This window comes from Bombus fervidus, chromosome 1, assembly GCF_041682495.2.
Source record: "Bombus fervidus isolate BK054 chromosome 1, iyBomFerv1, whole genome shotgun sequence".
In the NCBI taxonomy this organism is placed as follows: domain Eukaryota; kingdom Metazoa; phylum Arthropoda; class Insecta; order Hymenoptera; family Apidae; genus Bombus; species Bombus fervidus.
The window spans coordinates 16,802,397-16,825,530 of record NC_091517.1 but is presented as its reverse complement, the minus strand read 5'-3'; the positions used below and the strand labels follow the sequence as shown (position 1 = coordinate 16,825,530).

Genomic DNA, 23,134 nt, shown 5'->3' with positions numbered 1-23,134 from the left:
TCATAAAATTTTTTTGAAAATATATGGACAAGAATTTTTTTATTTGCATTATTTATTTTTCCGTTGTATCTTTCACTTTGATTTGCTTTGTATAAATTGTATGCTACAGTCATCAATAGCTTTAGCGTTAATCACAATGCGTGTTCTAACGGTGTTGTTGAAGATATTAGAAAATTCATGTGTACAATTGGTAAATGTCAGAATCGATAGTGTTTATTCGATTGATTCGGTCGAGCATGACACGTTGCTACGTCGCTCGAAACTCCACGGACCGTGCAGGTGCATATGCAACGACAAATTTCTGCGGATGATTAAACGCAACGAGCTCTCGAACAACCTCTACTCGGAAAATTATGCATGGAATAAAATGCCGAAGTGGGTGATACGATCGCTTAACGTAATCGGGAATTTATCGTGAAAAAATCTACGAACGTAGTCAGCTCGATGCATTGACGAAAGTAGTTTCATTAACGCTGCATTTAATTATTACGTATCGTTACTTCGTGCGCTGTGGTGAATTTCATGGTATAATTTAATAATAAACGCATTATTCGTATATGTGTATTGATCGAAAATAAAATAGGTAGGATTCTTTTTTACGCAGTTACAGAATATTATTTCAGAAGAAAGAAACGAATCAAAAATTAAGATAAAGAATGTAAACTTGCGATGATATATTTACAAAGATATCTCAGTACATTTTAATAATATTTCAGATATATCTAAAAATAAATTGAAGACAGACAAACTAATTAAAGAAATAATTAATTCTCAGACAACTTTCAGTTCCAAACATCAGCTTAGTTCCAAACAGAGTTTTAATTCGGTTGTCAATCGTCTCCTTTCAAGATAATTAAGAACTTAAATTTATCATTTTGCTTGGATCATAGCAAATTTACGTGGATATCAATTAATTATTCAGTCATTCAAACAGCGCATGAATATTTCACGGAAAATATTCTCGGTGAGGAAGGAAAATAATTCTGATTTTGGTGCCAATTTATGGAAAGATGTCATCGAGTTACAGTTTACGATATGTGCTATTGACAAACAAATCTCGGTGTATAAGCGAATTAACACACAACAGGTTTCCGAGGAACGATTTAATTAACATATCGTATAATTATATCGTTGAAACTAGACAGTGCACGTAGTGTGATTGTCCGAAGCGAACGTGGCATTCGTATCGTCCGAACGTATCTATGACAGAGGCGACCGATAGGATTTATAATGGCCTGGCAAACCGGCGATCACCTCGTAATTTATTGGCTGCCGCTTCGACGATTACTCGCGAAATAGCGGATATTAAGCGAGGAGAGTCTCGTCGATGAGAGGAAGCTTTTTGCATGTGAAAAGATCCGTTAATCGACGCTCGAGTATACGTATGAATCGGTTCCTAGGAACCGTGGATCGTTTAAAATCTTGTTCAGGATGGAAATGTTGCGAATCAGTACTCACACTCGAAAAATTCAACATACATACGTATGGGTGTATATGCAGACACGAAAATAAAATACGGTGAAAATACGAAATAACTTTTTTTCCGACTTAAAAATGCTACGAAGCGAACGGACCGTTGAATAAAAAAACTAGGAAAAAAATCGTGAACCTCGTTGGCAATGGCGAAGATTGGTTTAGCGGACGGAATAACGATTTTCGAATTCAGCGTGGATGTATTAACCGCAAAGCGTCGAATACTCTGGAGCTCGGGTCTCGCCGTAGCGATTTTCCGAGATTGGAAATTCAATTTAAACGTTCCTGTAAATAAAATCCTAGCCCTCCTCCTGTTTCCCTCTGGCTTGCGTCGAAACAGACACGTTGTCTCATTCCTGACGAGCTGATAATTCTGCCGGGATGCGTTTTGTGCGAGAAAAGTTTTACTCTCGAGATAAAATTTCATTGGCAATCGTAGCCTGAACCTTCGATTTATTTAAACCAACGGCTGCTTTATACTTGGTTACCCGACAGATTTAAATTTTGACGATTTTAGGATAACATCGAACTTTGCGTGCCATGAAAGTAGAAGTGCCATGAAAGAGAATCAATAATAGCCGCGTTCCTGTATGATTCATCGACTAGATATTGACTTTCATAAGAGAATACATTGATTAGCTTAAATTTTTAACGTCGTCGTAAAAAGATCAAATTTTTAGTAAAATAGTGCGATCTTCTGAAAGAAAAATGCGTTTATAAACAGTACTACATAAATACCCATTGCCAAAAACCATAAGACGAGATCACAATCTTACTGAATGTGGGCACACATGATCGATGAAGTTTTTATGAAAACTCTACGGCGGAAGAGGCAGCATGACCAGGGATGATTTTGATTGATAAACCTAGTCTGAATTTGAAATTTCAGCCGGTGAAGAGAAAGACAGGATTCGTTATCTGACATTTTTCCCGGCTATGCAAAGCACCGCGAGAGGGCTGGACTTGCATGCACGCGTGTCTACGTAAAGGACGTATGTCCACGTCAAACTCCTTCCGAGTGTGCACGTTCTGGAACAAGGCACGTAGTACTCTCTTCCGGGTGGTGTTTCCAAAGGACACACCACTACCAGTTCGCCTCAAAATGCAGCCTTTCTCTATATTCTATATAGAGGAAGTTTCACAATTATAGATCAAGTAGAGGATGGTGACTGTCAGTGGGAACAATTACGATTTAATATGCATATGTTTCATTTTGCTTTATCTTTTTAGCTTTAAAGGATTAACATTTCGATAGCTGTTAGCGATATAGATACTTATTAAAACGTTGTTTTAAGGGACAAATGGAATATTGTCAGAGATATTTTCTAATATTTTAAGCTTAGATATCAACGTTTTTATTCAAGATCATATTTTCCGAAATTTTTAGATTTTAGGCTCTCCATATTTCTCGAATTTACTTGGAGAAATATACTTGGAAATATGCTTTAACAGCATATATTTTGATTGTTATAAAATATTTGTCAGAATATTTTTCTCTCTGTAGTATTTACCTTTGCCCTTTTCCCAGTATTGTCGATATTTACTTCGACAGAACTTGAGGTCCCAGCGTGAGATGATTAACGCTGTACATGCGCGGGAGGCTATATAAACTGCTTACTTTTGCCTTATGCATATCTAATGTCCTGGTTTGCCGGATATTTACAAGTCAAATGCGAACGATCGATGCACGTTACAACGATCAGGTGAAACCAGTACGGCGCACAGACGCTAAGAGAAGAGGAAGAAAAAGCTCGCAGTGTGAGTCTTGTGACTGTAAAAGAGACATTAGCAAAGGAGTAGGAGCATAAAAATAGAAAGAAAAAAAAGAAGACGGAGAAACAGATAGGGGCGGACGATGGAAAGAAGGAATGGAAAAAGAAACGTGAAGAACGATGTAACGAGCAATGAAGCTCGGAACCATATCTATTTTGTCTTGTAACGCTGGTTCACCGCAAAAGCCGGCACGAAAGAATCGTGCCCCTAGTCCTCCGACGATAAAGTCCACGGGAGGATAGGACGAGGTGAAGTACGCGAACCATGAGTTTTCCGTAGCGGGTGGAAACTTCGAAAAGTTCTCCAGCACGAAGGCATGGGGTTGCACGTGCACGACCCATGCATGTGGAAAGTTCTTGCGATCCACAAAGGCTCTGCACTCCCTGAAGGATCTCGATTCTCGGCTGAAATAAATACTCAAGAGGGAATCCTCTACTGACCTTCCAGCGTAGTTTTCTATGCTTTTCTGCATGCTCGAGGTTAATCAATTTAATGAACCTTACTACCGCCTGAAAGATACTCACGAAGTGTGTTTCTTTTATGTTGTATTCAGAACAGTATATGAGAATAGAGACGTTGTCTCGAGTAATCTAGTTGTTTTATTCGTTGATTGTTATCACTGAAGTTTTGTTGAAGGTTGTACCGCTGAAAGCAGTATTTTCTAAACGATTTTCACTTTAGAATAATTTTAAAAGGCTTCTTAGTTTCTTTTGTACATAACTTGCTTGTAATGTTCATTCCAAGGTAGGTATAAAATTTTCTATCAAGATGCTAAACGCTTTGAATATCATTCAAAGCGTTCCTTGTTATATAGCGTATGCTTTTATCTTTATTCTACCGTTGTAGTTAAATATTTATAGACTTTATATTACATAGAATTTAAAATTTGCTATTATTTATAGAACACCCTGTATATCTATAAACACTGAGGGGCGATATTTTTGTTATTATTGTGAGTGATAAACGGTATCAAACGAGGATTGTTTTTTCGCTGTCAATGTAGAAAATCTCGTCGTTTCGTATCGGATGACGATCGTTTGCATCGAGCGTTAATTCCCGTTGATAACGCCATTTTTTCAATTCCGACCCGATTATCACGTAACACTGTTCGCACTGTCAATTAAGGGAGCATTTTACGATGTTTTTATATTCGAAACTGGCTGACAGCTTACCGGGCGCAGTAAATAACACGATTCGAAGATTGAGCGAATCCTCGCTGTACCATCGAACGAGCGGCATTGATCGAAAATTTTACCGCGGTTGAAACGCGTAAAAAGCGTATGGAAAATAATGCTGCCAATTTTATTAGTGAACCCTTATTATATTAACATTTACTGTTCTTGTTTGTTGTTAATTGGTATCGAGTGCTATTGGTGATTAATCAGAGACCTAATGTTTAATTTTGCTTTATTATCAAATTTTTATATTTCAACCTTGCTCCGATTTTAGTAAACAAGAGGGAATTGTAATATTTGTAATATCAAACATAAAATTAGAAAAATATAATTGGGTAGAAAATGATGGAAAATGCGTAGCAAAGATAGGGTGTGTTCTGAACCACCAGCGATATTAATATTATACAACATAACGCAAGTTAACTGTGCTACTCTTGCATAATAATAAGTTTGGTAAGGAAACAAGTCAAATTGCACGTAAAATGTTGAAACGATAAAACTCCAACACACTCTATGTACATACGTATATATGCACCTAACTTGTTCCGATTGGATACGGAATTTCAGTGCAAAACGATCGGAACGAAAGTCAACCAGCTGACACGGCGCGTCACCCAATTACACGATCGGGTTATAAATATTTGATCATGGAAACCGCTACACGTAGGTTGCGTGGCGGCTACTTGATAAACGTAGTTTGTCGAGCGTGTACAGGCCACGTCACGGTCGCGGAATAGAAGCGAACGATAACCGAATTGGTGTAACCGACGTAAACGCACTCGCTTATGTCGAGTCCCGCGTTGGGAATTGACGTTGTTACAACATGTTCGAGAGTGTTCCCAAAGTAAATCGATTCATCTCGGTACACGGGATCACATTTTTCCTATTTTCTTCGCTTTTCATCGTCACATACGCCAGAGGGAAAATATGACTCGGCCTTGCGTTCGTGCGCGCCTTCCTTCCATTCTGCCCTTTCCACCCTCGAGTTTTGGAATAAATTCAAATAGTAAGAACGTCTAGCGACATCGTCGTTGTCGTCGGTGCTCAGTCTACGTTTCCACGACCCCTTTCTCCGGCCTCCATTCCCGTCGGGAGGCACAAAATGAATTGTACCCGCTGGTACCCGCCGGTAGAAAGAGTAATTTGATGCACAACCTCGAACTCCCAGATGATAATAAAAGGGGTAAAGTGTGACTCGGCGTCGTATTGTATTAATTTAAGTTCAGCTATCCGGCGCGGCGTCTACGGTCGGATGTGTACCAAAACGATATTAAGTTAGATTGCTAACAATGTACGTTAAGTTGGCTCACCGCAAGTTTCTAGTTTCAAGATTAACAGAATGGAGTAAGATATATATAGAAAAGAAAAGAACGGACCGAGTATTACTGGATAAGAGGGGGAAAAAAATAAAATATGAAAAAGAATGGAAGACTGGGTGGAAAAAAAAGACGATAAAAAAGGGGGTGAAAGAGTACAACTAACGGAGATGGCAACCGATGCTGACGGCTCGGAAGCATCGCAGAGAACCGCACTCGCAGACTTCCCCTGATAACAGGGAAAGTTGAGTTTCCTCCTGTTGATCGCGCTACTCGGCTTTCCAACTACACGACGACCGGGAAGAGGAAGGTTTTGCGTAAACCTTCCAGTTAAAAATGCTTTTAATTAAAAATCCCGCTGCTAATACCCTGCAGATCCGCCGACTGGATTACGAGCTATGCAAAAAGTACCAATTGACGATGGCGTGCAGAGCGTTGCGCTGTCTGAACTTTATAGTTTGAATCTACTTGGATGTTGTATATAAAAGGCCCCGCTAAAATCTCAAGTGCTTTACTTGCTTTTAATAATAAAAAAAAATGTCACAATGGTCTTAAAATTTAATAAGTAAGAATGTATAATTCGAAATTTGTATGTACATGTAGATTTTGATTTATGTACTCATACAAATTAATGCATATAAGAAGAAAAGCAAAATGGTCATTAATATCAATAATAATAACATTAAATTATTATTATTATTATTATTATTATTATTATATTCTCCACTTTACCCACAATGGATAGCTAATTACCGTCCTGAACGATAAAATACGAGACAATGAGACTTTAATATAAACCTCTTAGTGAAACGACCAAGTTGCTAGCACAAACGGGCGATTACGTCCCCAAATTATATATCCAACCCCTTTCTACCCTTCGGAACGAGTAACACGCCCGTAACCAGTACACACTTGAACATGTTCTAATCTAGCCCGTCATGTTTCTCTTGTTAACAGAAATCCTCGGGATGGAGCTAAGAACGGCGAAACTGTTACTTTACTCGACACTGGTGGTCGTGGTGTGTTGGAGCCAGGAATATTGGACGGCGCAGTGTTCGTCGTCGTGCAAGTGCAGATGGATCTCCGGCAGGAAGACCGCCGAATGCATCAAGCAGAATCTCACGCAGATACCCAGCAGTTTGTCGCCAGAGATCCAGAACTTCGATTTGACCGGGAATCGTATCATGCACCTGATGCACGACTCGTTCAGTCGGGTGCATCTAGTCAATCTTCAGAAGCTGGTGCTGCGAAAATGCGAGATCGAGTCGATCCACACGGACGCGTTCAACGGCCTGAAGATCGTGATTGAGATCGATTTATCAGGAAATAACATTAAAACCTTGTATCCCGGTACGTTCAGGGAGACGCAACGATTGAGGGTGCTGTTGTTGAACGAGAACAAGCTGAAGGTGTTGGAAAACGGGTTGTTCCACGATCTCGCGTATCTACAGAAGGTGATGCTGTCTAACAATGAGTTAGAACGAGTGGAGGAGGAAACCTTTCGTAATCTTCCGGAATTGCGATTGTTGACCTTGGATGGGAATAATCTCAGCGTATTGAGGGTGCAGAGCTTCGAAACGTTGCCGAAGCTTGGCAGCCTAGAGCTGCATAACAATCCATGGAATTGCAATTGCCGTCTGAAGAAATTTCGCGATTGGACGATAGAACGAAAGCTGTATACGAAACCCACTACATGCCAGCAGCCAGCTACCCTTGCAGGGAAGATGTGGGACGAAGTCAGCAGCGACGAATTCGCTTGCCGACCTGAAATCTTCACGATAGGACCATCAGTGAAGATCGAGGTTGGCAAAGGCAACGTCACCTTTTGGTGCAAGGCTTCTGGGATTCCACGACCGCAGGTATGATATCGTGTATATACGTCGTTTGCATTTTTATTCGTTGCATAGCATGGGGAAAAACTCTGTTAAACGACGAGGATAAAATAGGACGGAATGCGCACCGTAAAGTATTGTAAAACAAGACGCAATTAAGTCCGAGAAATGTTGACTGCGGTAATCTACAGTAGCTTACAAGCTATTTAGTATACAATCTGGCTCGATGAGGAGGTTAGATCCGTTGGAAAGATTGCGCTGGTTAAGCCCGCATTCAAGCAACTTAGCCTGAAAGCTTCTAAACGATCTCCGACTCAACATTGTTTTCGGATCTCACCGTGGAAGAGATCTTTTTCTTAACGTTTATCGGCTACGATCTCATGTTTTGTAATTTTAATCATAATCACTTGGATAAGATACAAGCTAAGAACATTCGTTTTTTTGTAGAGAATGTCTCGATAAATGTTAGTACTTTCGATATTTTCGAAGGGTTTATAAAATAGATCTGTTGGAAAAAGCTTTTTGTGATAAAACAAATGAATACTTTTTATAAAAATGTTATAAAACATGAAACGAAAATGGTTTCTTTTAGAAAGGTTCATTGTTTCGCCATATCGATTTGTTTCCTCGACGTATTATACTCGAGAACAATTCGCGCAAGGTCCGCGTGAGCCACTGACTCAAAACTGTGTGGCGAAATTTCTATGAGTTAACGAAAATATCCTTCAACTTTGCGGAGAATAACACGTGGGCAAGTATAAAAAAGGGGAAGGAGAAAAAGTTTGTGAAGAGAAAACTGCGTCTTTTGAAATCACGTCGTACCAAAAAAAAAGAACGCAGTTGGACGAGCCTTTGCATACGTTAGCGAAGTCCTTTTGAATTTTCCATAGCACGAAAACTGAAAATTAAAGACATCCTTAGAATTTTTCGTTCGTACGTACACTTTATTGCCATCTGAGTAAGTTACAACCCTCTGGTGTAGTTTCTGACAAAGATAACAAAGATACAATAATGTTAGATTATCAAGACACAATTATCATAAATTCGAAGAGTAATAAAATGTTTCAATCGTTTTACTTTTCTATTTCAGTTGGCCTGGGTACATCGGTCGAGAATTTTGAACAATCATACGAGACGACACAACGGAGAGAAAAACTACATCCTGAAATCGAGCCACGAATGGCTGAACCTCACGATACCGGACGTTATTCCCTCGGACAAGGGTGATTACGTCTGTCTAGCGAAAAGTCCGGGCGGAAATACAGAGAAGAACGTGACCCTGACTATCGCTGGTGACGCCATGGGCGGCAAGGACAATATAATTAGTCTGCCTCTCGCGCTCGGTTTGGGCGTGACCGCGTTGCTACTTCTGGTGGTGACCGTGTCCTTTTGCGTGTGTTATTGCCGTCGTCGACGAACGAGGCACGACGAGAAGAGCTTAGAGGCCGCCTCGATGGAGCACCACGGCCTCGGTGAACAAGAGAAGTCCCTCATCACGACTATAAATCCCGTGGTGAAGCCACCCAGACGATACGAAGCGCCTTCGGTGACGTCGCACGGCACCGAGATGACAGAGCTGAACCGTACATTGCTCGACAACGACTCAGTCTTCGGTCAGTACACTGCTTACATTACTAAACAGTGCGTGGCCAGGTGCTAGCTACTAACCATTTGTTAGCTTCCGAGCGGCGATTACACCGAGACGTTCGCGAAACGCTCGACGATCAACCAGGCTCGATGGTCGTCCACTGGTGCTCGCGTGCATCGTACACGAACACGAAACGAGGAAATCGAACGAGTAATGGGTTTCCGACTGTGAACCTTCCGAGAATTGATGTTACGTAAATATTTCTTTCGCGTTTGTTCGGAGTCGAGCGGAAGTTCTTAAAAAAAATTTAGGTTTCGATTAAAATTCCAGCAAATTATTTGAACGAATGGTAAATTTATACGGGGTCAAGAAAACATTCGAACAATCGTAGAAATTTTGTATGAATACGTTAGGTGTATTATACAAAAGATATTGAGTTTGTGTTTGATTACGGTGCTAATGAAATTTCGATGTGTTTTACATAAGGTATACAATATTATGGACATAAATGTTTTCTATGGAAAATGTTCAAATATTTTCACAAGCCAGTGTATATTAAACAGGGTTACTCTTGATAGGGTCAAACACTTCATACATATCGAGTAGATGGGGTCAATTTACTTTTTATAAAAAAGGCGAGTAAAGAGAAAAGTAATTTAATTGCGGTTAACAAAAAAAGTATATGTATATTTTTTTTCAGTATCACAAAATATACACTTGTGGTCTCTAACAATCGTAAGGATATAAAAGGATATCGCGAAAATGTACATGTTATAAAGTAAATAATATACATATTTCGTAGGCGCCTTTTATATTTTTCATTTCGAGAAGGATACGATTCTATAAAAAGAAGAATTGCATTTAGGACTAGCTACTACTACAAAAGAAATAATATTGTAGAAAGTTATATAACTAAACGTTCCGTCGTTTTTTCTATTGGCTGTTTTATTACTAACCGTAAAAAGGGATATCATTGCGGCAAAAATTGCGTAACTGGGCGTGCATAAAGCAAAAACACTGAACAAAACGGAGTTGCTTTATTTCTTCCGCGAAGTATCCTTTAACTCGTTCTATTGAACAGCAAACTAGAAACTATGAATGGAAATTTATGAACAATGAATTCATTTTTAATTAAAACGCAACAATAGCCCATGAAGAATAGATTGCACTCATTTTGACCCCAAAATTTACCAATATAAAGGTCTAAAAACATTTTGTTGAAAAAAAAAAATTTCTCCAAATATCCAGAGTTCAAAATTAGAGTATGACAAACTGTCTCTGTTCGTGTACGTATTCGTGGTACAACGTAATACGATGTTTCGTGGCAAAATCATCGCTGATATTGACACGAAGATCAATCAACGGAACCGTGAACAAAGGAATTTCCCCGATAAACGGTGCGCTGAAACGAAATCCAATTTAGATATTGTTAACACCGCAGCCATTAATCTTCCGATTTCCTTCGAAAACATACGTTCGCCTCCGTTTCGGAACTGGGTATCGTCGCTAATTAAAGGACGGAATAGATTAATTGAATCGTATATATGGCGAGTGTATTTAACTTTAAGACAATCGTGTCGGCCGTAATGCTGGCGAGGTTCAGTAATCCCGTCGACAGATAAATGAGGCGCCATCGATCCTGGGTGAACGAATATCGACCAAGACTGTTGCAAGATTAATGAGAGCGTGCAACATGTAATGATACAAAGAGAGAGAAAGAGGAAGCGAGAAATATAGTGAGAAAGAGAGAGAGAGAGAGAGAAAGAGGTGAAAGGCATTCGTCATTTGCGTCTGGTCGTTATTGATAGCGTTTTTCTCCGCGAACAACCTCGTTTTCCGTAAAAGAAATGCTGCATGCGGAATGCCTGTGTCCGACGTCGGCCTGTCGTTTAATTAGACACGACGTAATCTAATCGTCGTGTTTCACAGACGTATCGCGAAAACGATTATTTTGATAGACTTGTAAATATATGCATATACGATCGTTTGAACGCGCGGTATGGATAAATTCCATGTATAATGTACGTCGATGCGGGTAACCGTTCAACAGAGACCCAAGTATTTTTGTCCTTTAGCTTACGGTTGATATCGTGGCGACGGCGTTGTACATAATCTTCTTCTCGCAGAGAGCAACGATGACGATAATAACGGCGATCAACGAGAAAGACGAGTCGGGGGGTAACTGCGCATTCTGTAGTTCAATTTTTGTGTATAGCGTAAGAAGGGAGGCGGCGCAAAGAAACGACGTCGGTAAGTCGCGTCGAACCCTAAGACGAAAGCAGACCGGAACGAAAAGATAAACCGGTGTGGAGGGACAATGGAGGGTAAGCGAGCGAAGGATCAGGACGAGGGAAAGAGATGTTGCTGTTAATTGAAACATGGTTACTCGCTCTCTACCGTAAATAATGAAAATACTGGGAACAATAGGGGAGCGAGTACTGGGGGACTGTTGTACGCATAGAGTGGTGATTAAAGCGATAAGGGAAAAGGAAAATACGCGTTTTGCGGCGTTTGCTTCGGATTCTACAAAGGAGCGTACAATAATAATCATCACGCATCGCTTCCATCTGAATTAGCAGGTTCTGTCGTTTTATCCAGAACGATTCTTCCTTGTACGTTCTCATCACGAAACCTCTTGCACGTATAATACGTATGTGTGCGATACTCGCGTTCCCGGCTCTTTGTCTATACACATTCAAAGACAATAATTGAAATTGTCGAGGATCTCGTATTTGAACAGTTACCTTCCGCATCTCAATTACCTCCGCGTACACCCGGTGTCCTTTTGTATCCACTTGCCGGAAGGTTAGTCGTGCGCAATCTTTTTCTTTCTACCTCTTGGCCCACATTCTCTTTTCACTCTGCTATTGAACAGAATTCGAATACTGAAAAAACGCGGGGTACAATAAAACTTCTATGATCACTGGTCCTTTTGTTTATCTGCCGTTGACACTCGCTAAGATTTTGCGTGAATCCACTCACAGATATACGCGCATAGTATACCTCGAAATTTAGATGAAGCAGCGAAATGTATCGTTGTTCGCGTCATGGCGCACGAGGTCGAGAAAATGGCAGAGCATCGAAACGAAGTCCTCGACTGCGAGCAATATTCGATTAAAAGAAGCCAAGTGTTCATTTTTTTGACAGATTTGTTACGCAAGAAAATGATGGAATCGCTGGTTGTCGTTTAAATTATAGCTTCGAAGTGGAGCGAGTGAAACACGTTAGAATCACGACCCACTTTTCTCCCGATGAAACTTTATCTCAAAGGACACGATCGATTTACGTGTCTTTGCGTTATAAGTCGTGGCAGGTCTTGTATATTACGTAATCTCCTCCGATGCGCAGTATCTAACTAAAGTAGCTCACGAGCAAAGAAAGTATCGAGTATGGATATTTTTATCATTTCGTTGAGTTCTCGACGAATCGTGAACTTTGCGTTTTAGCTGCGGGGAAATGTAAAACGTTTGAAAGGAAATTTCTTGTGATAGCTTTCGCTTCGATAGCATACTAAAGAAGGTATTCGAATAGGGATGCAATCGAGGGATGCCAGGGGATCTGTGACAATAATCTTCCTCATATATGTTTTCCATAAACAGTTCTAAAGCTTAATTTTATTTTTATTACCTTAGGGTATTTTTATTATAAATCACTTCCTTATTTATATTATTTAGTCTTAGTATCTTAGCCTTTTACGTAGCACCAGGTGAGTCGAAATGATCTATAACATGATTCTGGATGATATTTAAACTACATATAACTCCAAATTTGTCTGTCTGCATTTTCTCAAATATTGGAGATAATTTCACAATTGTTAGATATAGACGAAGACATTTTACGAATAACTCGGTCGATCGAACTACGCAAGAGTGTACATACAGTTTCATAGAAGCAACGAAATCTCCTTGTCCTCGTTCCAAATTGTGCCCCGATTACTCGACCGGCGGCGCTTAAATCTCTTTTTTTTTCTGTTATATTTCATTATGATTATCGCGTCTTTCACTTTTCTTTCTTAACGTTCGTCCTTCTTTTTTGTTTATGTTCTGGCAGCTGATGGTATCGGTGGCGGTGTCGGCAGCGGAGTGATCGGCGGCGTAGGCGACGACGAGAGGGAAGAACGAGCAACGCCAGAGCTCGAGAGCGGAACCGGCACCATGTGCCGCGGAGGAGGCGGAAGCTACCGCCAGTATCCGCCGGATCTGTTGGCCTTCTCCGGCGGTCGAGGCGCATCGCCGACGAGCCAGGCGTCCACCGCGCCCGACAACACGCGTCTTCCGAGTCAACATGTGACACCCACCACAGCCGCGTTTGGCTCACCCTCGAACCAATATCCAGCAGCTTTCAAGACTTTGCCGCACAACCGTAGCGTTACACCCTATGGAATTACCAGCTCGTCGATCGCACCCGTAATGCCACGTCATGGCTACGTGACAATACCACGCAGACCAAGAGCACCCAGCTGGAGCAGCGGACCACCAACATCGCCTACGGACGGATTGGAGCCGGTTTACGATAATTTGGGGCTAAGGACGACCGCTGATGGTAGTTCGGTCCTATCGTTGAACAAAAGTCCCGAACCGTTGTCCTCGATGAGGAATCGACCTCTGCCTGGAACGCCAGGCTCGCACTACGGTACGATACAACGAAGCACACCGAATATATTGACCAGCAGTCCACTCGATAGAGCCGCTCCGGAAGGTGCAGCCGAATGGCCAACCAAACTCGCTGACGAATCGACTGACAGTAGTCATCTTGTAGGACAAGCCCAACCGCAACAGCAGCAACAATCCGGTAGTAGCAACACGTTAGGAAGAAAAGTACCACCGAGACCACCCCCGAAACCCAAGAAGAAGTCAACCAACGGTCCTCTGTACGAGGACGAGGGCGAAGACGGCACAGAGGTATGATCGACGTACGTCGGTCGACGAAGATGAGGCCGCGAGGTCGTGGCCGTGCTGAGGAGGAGAGACGCATGACCGAAGCCACATTAAACCGGTAGTGCCTTTCAAGTTGAAACGACCCCCTCGATACGCGACGGGTCGATATTCGGTTGGAGCGCGTAAGTTCCGCCGGCGAACGTGCTGACGAACGAGCGTGCCGGGGGCTTCCACATCCGGTGAACATGGTTCGTCGAGTAAACCGCTGACTTTGGCGGAGAAACACCAGCGAAATTTTTCGGACGAGACGCCTTTGCCGGTTGTTCTTTCTTTGTTCATCATGTATCCTCTCTGTCTCTTTTTATGTATTTTATAATTTATTCGGTTCGCGGCGCATGACAGGGTTTCCGATCGCATGGAGGACAAGCATATATTATGTGATTCGTGAGATCGACACACGGATTCTCTAGATAGGTCGACGCAACGGTGGATAACGCGAATAACAAGAAAAGTGTCGGAGCGATTGATGGAAAATCGACTATGTCTTTCAAGATCGTTTTACAATTTCGGGGAGGAACGTTCGATGAAACGTTTTTTTTTTTGAAAGAAACAATCTCGACGATACGATGGATACAACAAAACGCCACGAACGCTCGTGACTGGTTTTACTACGTGTAACGAAAAAATTTGTGGATAGCGGGTTGTGCCGTTCACGGACGATCATAGACAGAATTCATGTAAAATACAACGTAACCGGACATTAGCATTAAGGATAATGTCTCCATAAGGAGACGTTCGTCTTATTTATTGACGTGCTTGTTGCATGCCTAACGAAGATCGCGTTCAAACCGCAGCATCGTCAAAACGATGCGTTCTTTTATACAATCTATTTGCGAACCGATCATATGATCGATACCTCTTAATTTTTATTATTTCAATATATTTCCTCCTTTTTTATTATTATTATTTAAATTTTGTACTTCTGCCGATGTGTACTGTGCTTTCGATCATTTTTACACGATATTTCGACTTTGTTATTGTACTTTTTTATCCTTCAAGGAAGTGCAAAACGATGCTTCGTTTTTCTACTTCTCTTAGGTTTAAGATTATGTTTCTTTATTGTTTTAATTACATATTACATATTACGCATTGGTACTTGACCGCATCGAACCGATATCTGTTTTAGCGATATGTAAATCGGAATTAAGAGTAACGCACGGGAAACCATGTGCATGGTTCTGCACTATGTTAAAGAAAACGTATTCAAGTAACGGACATGTTAGAATAACTGTTTCTAGTAACGTTGACAGAAACGCATACGTAAAATCTTCCGATTATATTCGTTGTTAATGGTAAAATATCACAGATGTTCCAATCTGAGTGTTACGAGGTCGTAAATCGGTATGAAAAGATCGGTCCTATGGATTTTCTCAAGAGTAGTGGTGCGGTTTACACGATCGACGTTATAAGATACCTTGATCAAATTCATGTTATTCTCATCCCTCGAAACTACTCAGAAATATTTTAATATTTGCGCAAGGCCATGCTACTTCGTATCTACGAAGAGAGATCTCAGTGTACGTGCATTTTTCCTGGCGAATCGCCGAATGTATGTTGTAAAAAGAAATCATCGTACAGCTTGTACATACAATGTGTATTATACTACTTAAGAAATAGCTCGTCTATCCTCTGATGGTTCGATCTGACTACGGTTTCGCCGAATCGTACGTGAAACAAGTGATTCTGCACGAAAATTTCTTTGAAAAAGAATGGAAATGGCGACACGTGAAAACAAGGCGCGTCTAATCCTTGAGTTAGGGATACAACGTAAATCGATCTTAGAACTAACGAGAAAAAAAAAAACTGTCGTATACGTAAAACACGAAGAACTGCATATGCGATTCGCGTTTAATTAACAGATTTAATTTAAAGAAGTGTACGAGGAGAAGAAGCTGTACATTCAAAGCAATTGATTGTGAATTATTTCTTTCGGCTCCATAGAACGCGTGACTGAAACTTCCTTTTCATCGAGCTTCGATAGCTTCGATTACGTCCTTCGTATAAGTTCCTCGAGTTTTGAGGAAATTCACGATACTTTCCGGCCATCGATCTGTCTCGCGTGTCGAACGAAATGCAACATGACCGAAAGGCAAACATTTTTAGCCGATTCAGTATTCTAATGGCCTTACAGATATACAGAAAGGATCATTCTTGGACTAAACGTTTATCGCTCGTAAGCTACACGAACTCGTTATACTTTCTGTACGCTTTATCCGGAGCTTAACGTTGCATTCCCGACTTTGGCGAGGATTTAGGGATCGATCGTTCGCGCAACTTGTTGCGAACACACGAATCCTCATGCTGTAACGCTAGTTCTAACGGAAGAGTCCCTTCAACGACTTCGAATATTCCTAACAGGCTTCCCGTTTTCTCAACGAATCTTCCAAGCATCAGGAAACGCTTCAAGATAATTAAACGGTTTCGAGCGACTTTATTTTTTCATAAAGCATTCGCTAATTCTGAATTTACAACGAACAAACATTTGCTTCTGTGGACCTTTCTTCACTGGATTTTTCCTCTCTGAAAGCGATCTTTTAATTATTTAAAGCAACATAGCTTGCGCATTATAACCTGAGTTTGTTTGTTAAAAGCACAGGATGTGTCACGTAATTGGAAAGATTTGAACGCTCTGTTTGTTTGAAAATAGTATAAATGGAAGAGAAAAATGTTGAGTGGTACGAATTATTTTCATATTCTGTCTTTTGCTTGAAACAGGAAGACGCATACTTTCGTTTAATCAAGCCAATCCCTCGAGTATTGTATTAAAATAATTTTTCCAGAATGTTCCAATTACAAAACTACAAACTATTCGTAATTATTATTTTATACGATAATTTTCATAAAGTTGAATAACGTTAAATAAAGATAAATACGATAAAAAGAACCGAGCTTGATTAAGAACATTTTAAAATATATTAACGTTCTTTGCTATCTGCTAAATATTCAAAAGACACCACTTGCAACAAAAAAGTGATATCGTATCTAAAAGATCAGACGTTACATTCTATTATAATTACTAAAAAAGCGAAATAATAAATTTTCGAGATAAATTTTGTCAACTCTTTTTCTATCACTTTATCTATTTTCAGTCAAATAGAAGATACGATTCTTTATATGCATATTTGAAGAAAGAAGTCTTATTCTTCTTTACAACTACTTGGATAATGATAATGACGTGTCAATTTATGAAACAAAGGGTTTCGTGATAGCGACGAAATATCTTCCCCGAGCGTCATAACGCACCTAACAGTATTACGAAACGAATCTAAGGACGATGATGCGATGCCGATGGGACGGCGCGGAGAAAATCGCGGCGCGATCGTGTAACTTCGTTTCCTCAGCTACGTTTTAACAAATATACAATCTATTAACGTAATATTCTTAAAAGGAGAGCAAGAAGAGAAGTTAATATAAAATAGGTGCCAATGTACAGTTATCTCTTACTAGTTGTTCTGGAAGTAAGAATTTACTACGAATAGTCTTTGAAAACCTTTCTAAGGAGAAAATTTAATGGAGAAGAAATTTGTGTGTTTTACTCGTACTTGTTAGATAATAGATGTTAAACTTTGTGAATAGAGGATTGCGATGCTGTAATTCACGTTATAGGGATTAATTGAAGGAGGAGTTGTAACAGAAAATAAGAATCATTTTCTCCTTTCATTTTTTGAAGCAATTACACTCTTCAATTATTTCTATTATTTTCGTTCCGATAAACTTCACTTTCTACGAACGCAATTATCTGTAAACGTTAAATCTAATTTCACACTTTCCTCCAAAATCATTTATGTATATAAAAATTTTTCCTATTTCAACTTCAAATTAAAGGTCCCTAAGATGGTAATCAGTCTTATGACTCAACTTACAACATTGGAGATTTGTCACGTAAAATCTCTAACACTTGAAAATCGAACGAATAAGGAAACCAGGAATGTGTACGAAAATTTCCGATGAATGATCTCGAACGCTCCTTCGCACAAAGATCACCACAATCGACCGGAAGCGAGATTACACGAACGAATCGTTGCGAATTATTTTAAGCGGCCTAGCAGAGTCGCGGCTTGTCCGATCCAATTGTTGTGCCACGCCCTGTAAATACACACGGACCTTAATTGCACGCTAATTCACGACGTTGTTTATATGTAAATGTAGGCACGTACGAAGCAAGCGTGGCACGACCGGTTGGTACGGCGCCACGAGTATATTTTTGTAATTTTGTATTTTGACGAATTCTCCGACTACGATTCGTACCCACGACAATCGCGCGGGGAAGATACGCTTCGTCTGTATTCCACGTTCTTAGTCTCAAGGAATTAACCGGATCCAGAAAGCGATTCGCGCAGCTGTAAAATATGTCGAGACGGTCGTTAGATTCCTAGGATTTGCCTCGTCTGCGATCATCTCCTCGTTTAATTCCTCGTCGTGTGTATGCACGGTTCTCTACACCGATTTCTTGATTCGTATTGGCGCTTACATATGTAACGGTGTATTTGTCGAGATTACGATTCGATTTGAATTCCAGTATATAAGGGGCGGTTGATTAAATATAACGTCGCGTGGATGTTTTTTCAAGGTTCATTCTTCATCCTTGATTTTTCAAGAGCAAAAGATGCTTAGTTTTATTTGAGATTTAAGAAGATACAAATGAGAAATGATTTATTTTCATTTCTTGAAAATATTCAGTATTACTGTTTGTCCCATAATAATGATCATGCCGTCGAAGAACTAATTTTGCAACTTGAAACTTGTAGAAACTCACAGAGAAATTCGTACCACGTGTCGCGTTAATTGTTTCGAAGCACGTTTGCAACAATTGTCATCGAAAATTTACCGATTCGAAAAAAATTCCTTTAGCCCCCAAAGAGAGCAAGTAGAAGGAACGCTGTTCGTCGATGAGATTTGTTTCGCATTGAACGCATTCGCGTGAACGTAACCCTTCTCAATTCCCCGCCATAGTTTCCTCCACATAATGAATAGCGGTACGATCGTACACGCGAAAATAGAACGTATACGATCCCCGCAATTATAACGTAGGGGGTCAACCCCGTCTGCTCTATGTGCTATTAGCTGTGACGTGTTTACCAGGGATGCGCATGACGAGCCAACACCAGTCAGCGTGTAATTATTATGGCGAGGATACTTCGTACGCGCAGTTAGGCTGTTCGACGCTTTAATGACACTCCCTCTTTGATCCTCGAACGTTGCAATAACATGGTTTATGCGTCTTTCTATTCTACTCTACCGAATGAAAGCACGACTTAGAGGCGATATCATTCGTTCTCTATCGTCCTTCATGAGCAGACCATTTTTCCAATCGATAGACGCGTACAGATACTCCGATCCTTCGTCAACGTCTATCTTCTAATGACTCTGCGTATCTACCTGTCAGGTATATATCCGCTTGAAGTCATTACGCCGTGGCGGAAATTAAAGTCGAGGGGGAGACAGAAAGAGAACATGAAGCGGGTTGAAGCGGTGGAGAAAGACGGTGCCTAAAGTCCGTGTAATTGCGAATGTCGATGCGTTCTTATGAGGACACGTCTCGGTTGGTATTTTTAATGAGGCACACGCGAGATTTTCTCGTTTCGAGGCTAGAAACGATCCGAGGGCGTTGGAAACAGGTGAAAAGACTGCTCGCGACGTCGACGAGGACATTAATAGAGCGACGCTGAAAGGACGACGTCCCGGCACTTGTTACCGGTTTTCTGGTTGAATTGTGGAATTATCGAGCGTCGATGGGAACGCGTAACGAGCCCTGTTTCTCGTCCGCCGCTATCGACGAACCACAGCCCGAGCGAACGCGGCTTGGCCACGTTTTAATTGCCAGATAAAGTTTGCCCGAGGTGGAAGTATTAAAAATTCGATTCGGTCAATTGTTTGCGACGTCGATTTAGCTCGACGATTACGGGAGAAAAGGGATAACGAAAACATGCAGTGTTTAATGTAAAATTATAATTCGGCCTTGACCAATTATTTTGCGCAGTTTGCTAATGAACTTGCATGGGCACAATAGTAGAATCATTTTTTGATAGATATTGGAATGATTGCATAATTTCCTGTAATTTATAGACACGTTTTACGACTTAATTATTCATGGGTTACAACTTAATATTCGAAAGGATGAAAATGTTTCATAATACAAGGTTTGGCTTTTTACTTCGTGGTATAGATGTTGCCGAAAAATATTGATACATTGTAAAAACGTCAGAACTGGTGTTAAAATAATTTTTTTCTTAAAAAAAAAAATGAAATCGCGTAAATCGACCAGTTACATTCTGCGTCTTATGCTGCCAGAGATGTACTTAAAAATCGCGTGGTTTTTTCGTCCATCTAATTTTCAAAGCGCCACAATAATTATAGCCTTCATCGAGGATATATCGAAAATTGTATATAATATTCTTAGTTTCATCACCGAGATATTGGCGCCAAGTTTTTGATTTACATCCGTAGAGGTGCAGGCGAAAGTACCGTCCAATACACCGATCCGACTATAACAATCTGGAGGTTAGACGCGTGTAATTAATTTTATTTCACTGATAGATGCGGATGTTTCAAAATGTAGTATTTCGAGAGAATTTCACCGATCGTTTTTATGATAAATTTTTTATATAATATATTATTATTTTTATTAGGGAAAAATTTATAAATTTATCTGCCACGCATAATCGACGAAAACAATTTCTTTGGAACAAATAAAATTATAGGACTAAATATAATAGTACTCTTTTTGGAAATTGATAAATTACTATCGTTCAATTATAGCCATTTAAATGATAAATTCGGTAATATGAATACATTTAGTACTTTTAGAATGGAAGCTAAGTGTCTCGCAAATGTTTATTCTGTAATAACGTATTCATTCGAGAAGCATCCACGAGAGAAGCGAATAATGTTGAATACATTCCAAAAGGGACGATAATAATCTTCTTAGTTATTCTATTTCTGTTTTTAAACGCATTTTTCAGCCGCATTTTCACTGGTTCTTTCAAGTGTATTTCATATTCCGAGAGAGTTTATAACAGCTAATTAATTCTCGGAAATGAAAGATAAAACGCTAATTTGATTCAGTACATGGCTGATGGTATGAAAATCGCTAGCAACGATACAAGTCTGACAAAATAATTAAATTTTTCTTAACGTCAAAAGTCATCTAAAAATCGAAATTATAAATTTCTGAACGAGTGATAAACTCTTAAACTTAATTTCCGAGCATTAAACGTATGCTGCTAACGATATTCTTGCTTGATAGTTTGAATCGTGTAAATTTAAGTATATCATACGCGTATCATATTTGTTTAAATGCCGTTCCTTTGCATGTACTGAGAATCGCATAAAATTTTGTATAATGTTCGCATCTATTTATTCATCGAACTGTTTCAACCATTCTTCGAAGACTGAAACTTTTGTAATTGAAAAACTATGTGATTCCGTTTTGTGTAACTTTCTCGATCCAAAGGAATTGCGTTCACGACAAAAACATAAAATGGTTGAATATAACTCCCAAGGTGATCTACGCGACGTTCGCGCAAGAACAATTCTCTTGGGTTAATTAAACATTGAACGGTCATACTTTGAAAGCTGTTCGAACAAATGCGTAAATACACGCTTCTATGGGAAGACTTCATCGCGACTCGTTACATGATGCGATAAAGTTTTGATGTAAACCAGCGTTGTCCAGACTAAATTACAAACTTTAGAATGTTTACCTTAAATGGTTAAAGTCTCCTTTGTCACACTGTAGAAACATTGGTTGATGCCACGTTATGTATAAAAAAAATATATATTGGTGAATCTTCTGTTTCTGGTGAAGATACGAAGGAGCTTTAAAAAAAGACAGATATATATATATATATATATATATATATAGAAAGCTCTTTTATTTACGGATGATGCTGGTATAAGTCTCAGAGCAATTAGTTACTCAAGGCTACTTCTCTGAATTATGGAACATGTTTGTGACAGAGTTTGAACCTTGTGTCTTTAAAGTTGGCACAAAGTGATAAAACATAAAGTAGCCTTGAGCAGTCAACTGATCTGTAGCAAATACTATTTCAAATAGTTCTAAATGAAAAAAAGATTATGCTTTCTCGATTGATCGCTCGAATCGTGTCCTAATCATCGTTGAAACTGCCTAACTCATTCCATCGCCACTTGTTTAAAGAATATACATATTAAAATAGGACTTTCCACATGTATACTGTAACGTGTAACGATAGTACCGTGCAGAACGCGAAGCATGTTCCTGACGAAGTGTTGTTAGGGCGCCGTTTTCTGTGGATCAGCCGCGTCCAGGTTTCTCGTACTTGATGAGCGTGTACGCGGACTTTTATGGGGCCGAGTTATGAATAAATGACGTTTCATTAACATATTTTCGTATCTCGTACAGCTCTAAGTTGTACAGGATAAGAACGCTTTAAAGTGTTTTTATCATAAATAGGGATTATTATAAATGTAAAGGAACTATGTTTGCGTGTCACGATATAGGTGTAAGAAACTCTCTAGGGAAAACGTAGCGATCAAGAATTTTTCTTTTACTTTAGATTCTAGATGACATAGGAATGTTAAGGATGGATAATCGAGATAAAAATCTTTGCGAACGTTGATCATGTCTTCTTTTTTCTATTTTATTACATATTCTTTTTTTATTAATTTTCGCGTTATTATTATTATTGCTATTATCATTGATAATATTTACCGCCGTTAATATTTAATATTTCTATCGATCTATTGGATTTATATCGTTATGTTGCGTTGTTATTATCATTGTGATCATTATTATTTGTAAGAGGTTTTGCCAGAGAAATTGTACTACTTGCCTTGTAATGGAATTTAGTTTTATTCTGTCAACATTTCGGCTGATTATAATTTATACGCTATTGTCAATGTACTATGTATATCACTGTAAATACTATACATATTTTATAAATGAAATATTTAGCGTGACTGTAATATTAAGAGAATGTACTGAAAGCACCACTCTGTACACTCCACGATGGTTAAATTTTAATAAATATTTCCCAACCCCATCATAGTGTTTTAATCT

At 39.6% G+C, this 23,134-nt stretch overlaps 1 protein-coding gene across 9 annotated transcripts in view; it reads left to right on the top strand.

The window, feature by feature from the left end:
* Positions 1-23,117, top strand: part of Kek5 (leucine-rich repeat, immunoglobulin-like domain-containing kekkon 5 protein) — a 338,741-nt gene extending 315,624 nt beyond the window's left edge. For all 9 annotated transcript variants that reach the window (XM_074111636.1, XM_072005882.1, XM_074111634.1 and 6 more), the window contains 3 exons: positions 6,695-7,596; positions 8,660-9,182; positions 13,208-23,117. In XM_074111636.1, coding sequence (XP_073967737.1) covers positions 6,695-7,596; positions 8,660-9,182; positions 13,208-14,064 — 2,282 coding nt within the window. In that variant the 3' untranslated portion in view covers positions 14,065-23,117. The remainder of the gene's footprint in view (positions 1-6,694; positions 7,597-8,659; positions 9,183-13,207) is intronic.
* The last annotated feature ends 17 nt before the right edge of the window (positions 23,118-23,134 follow it).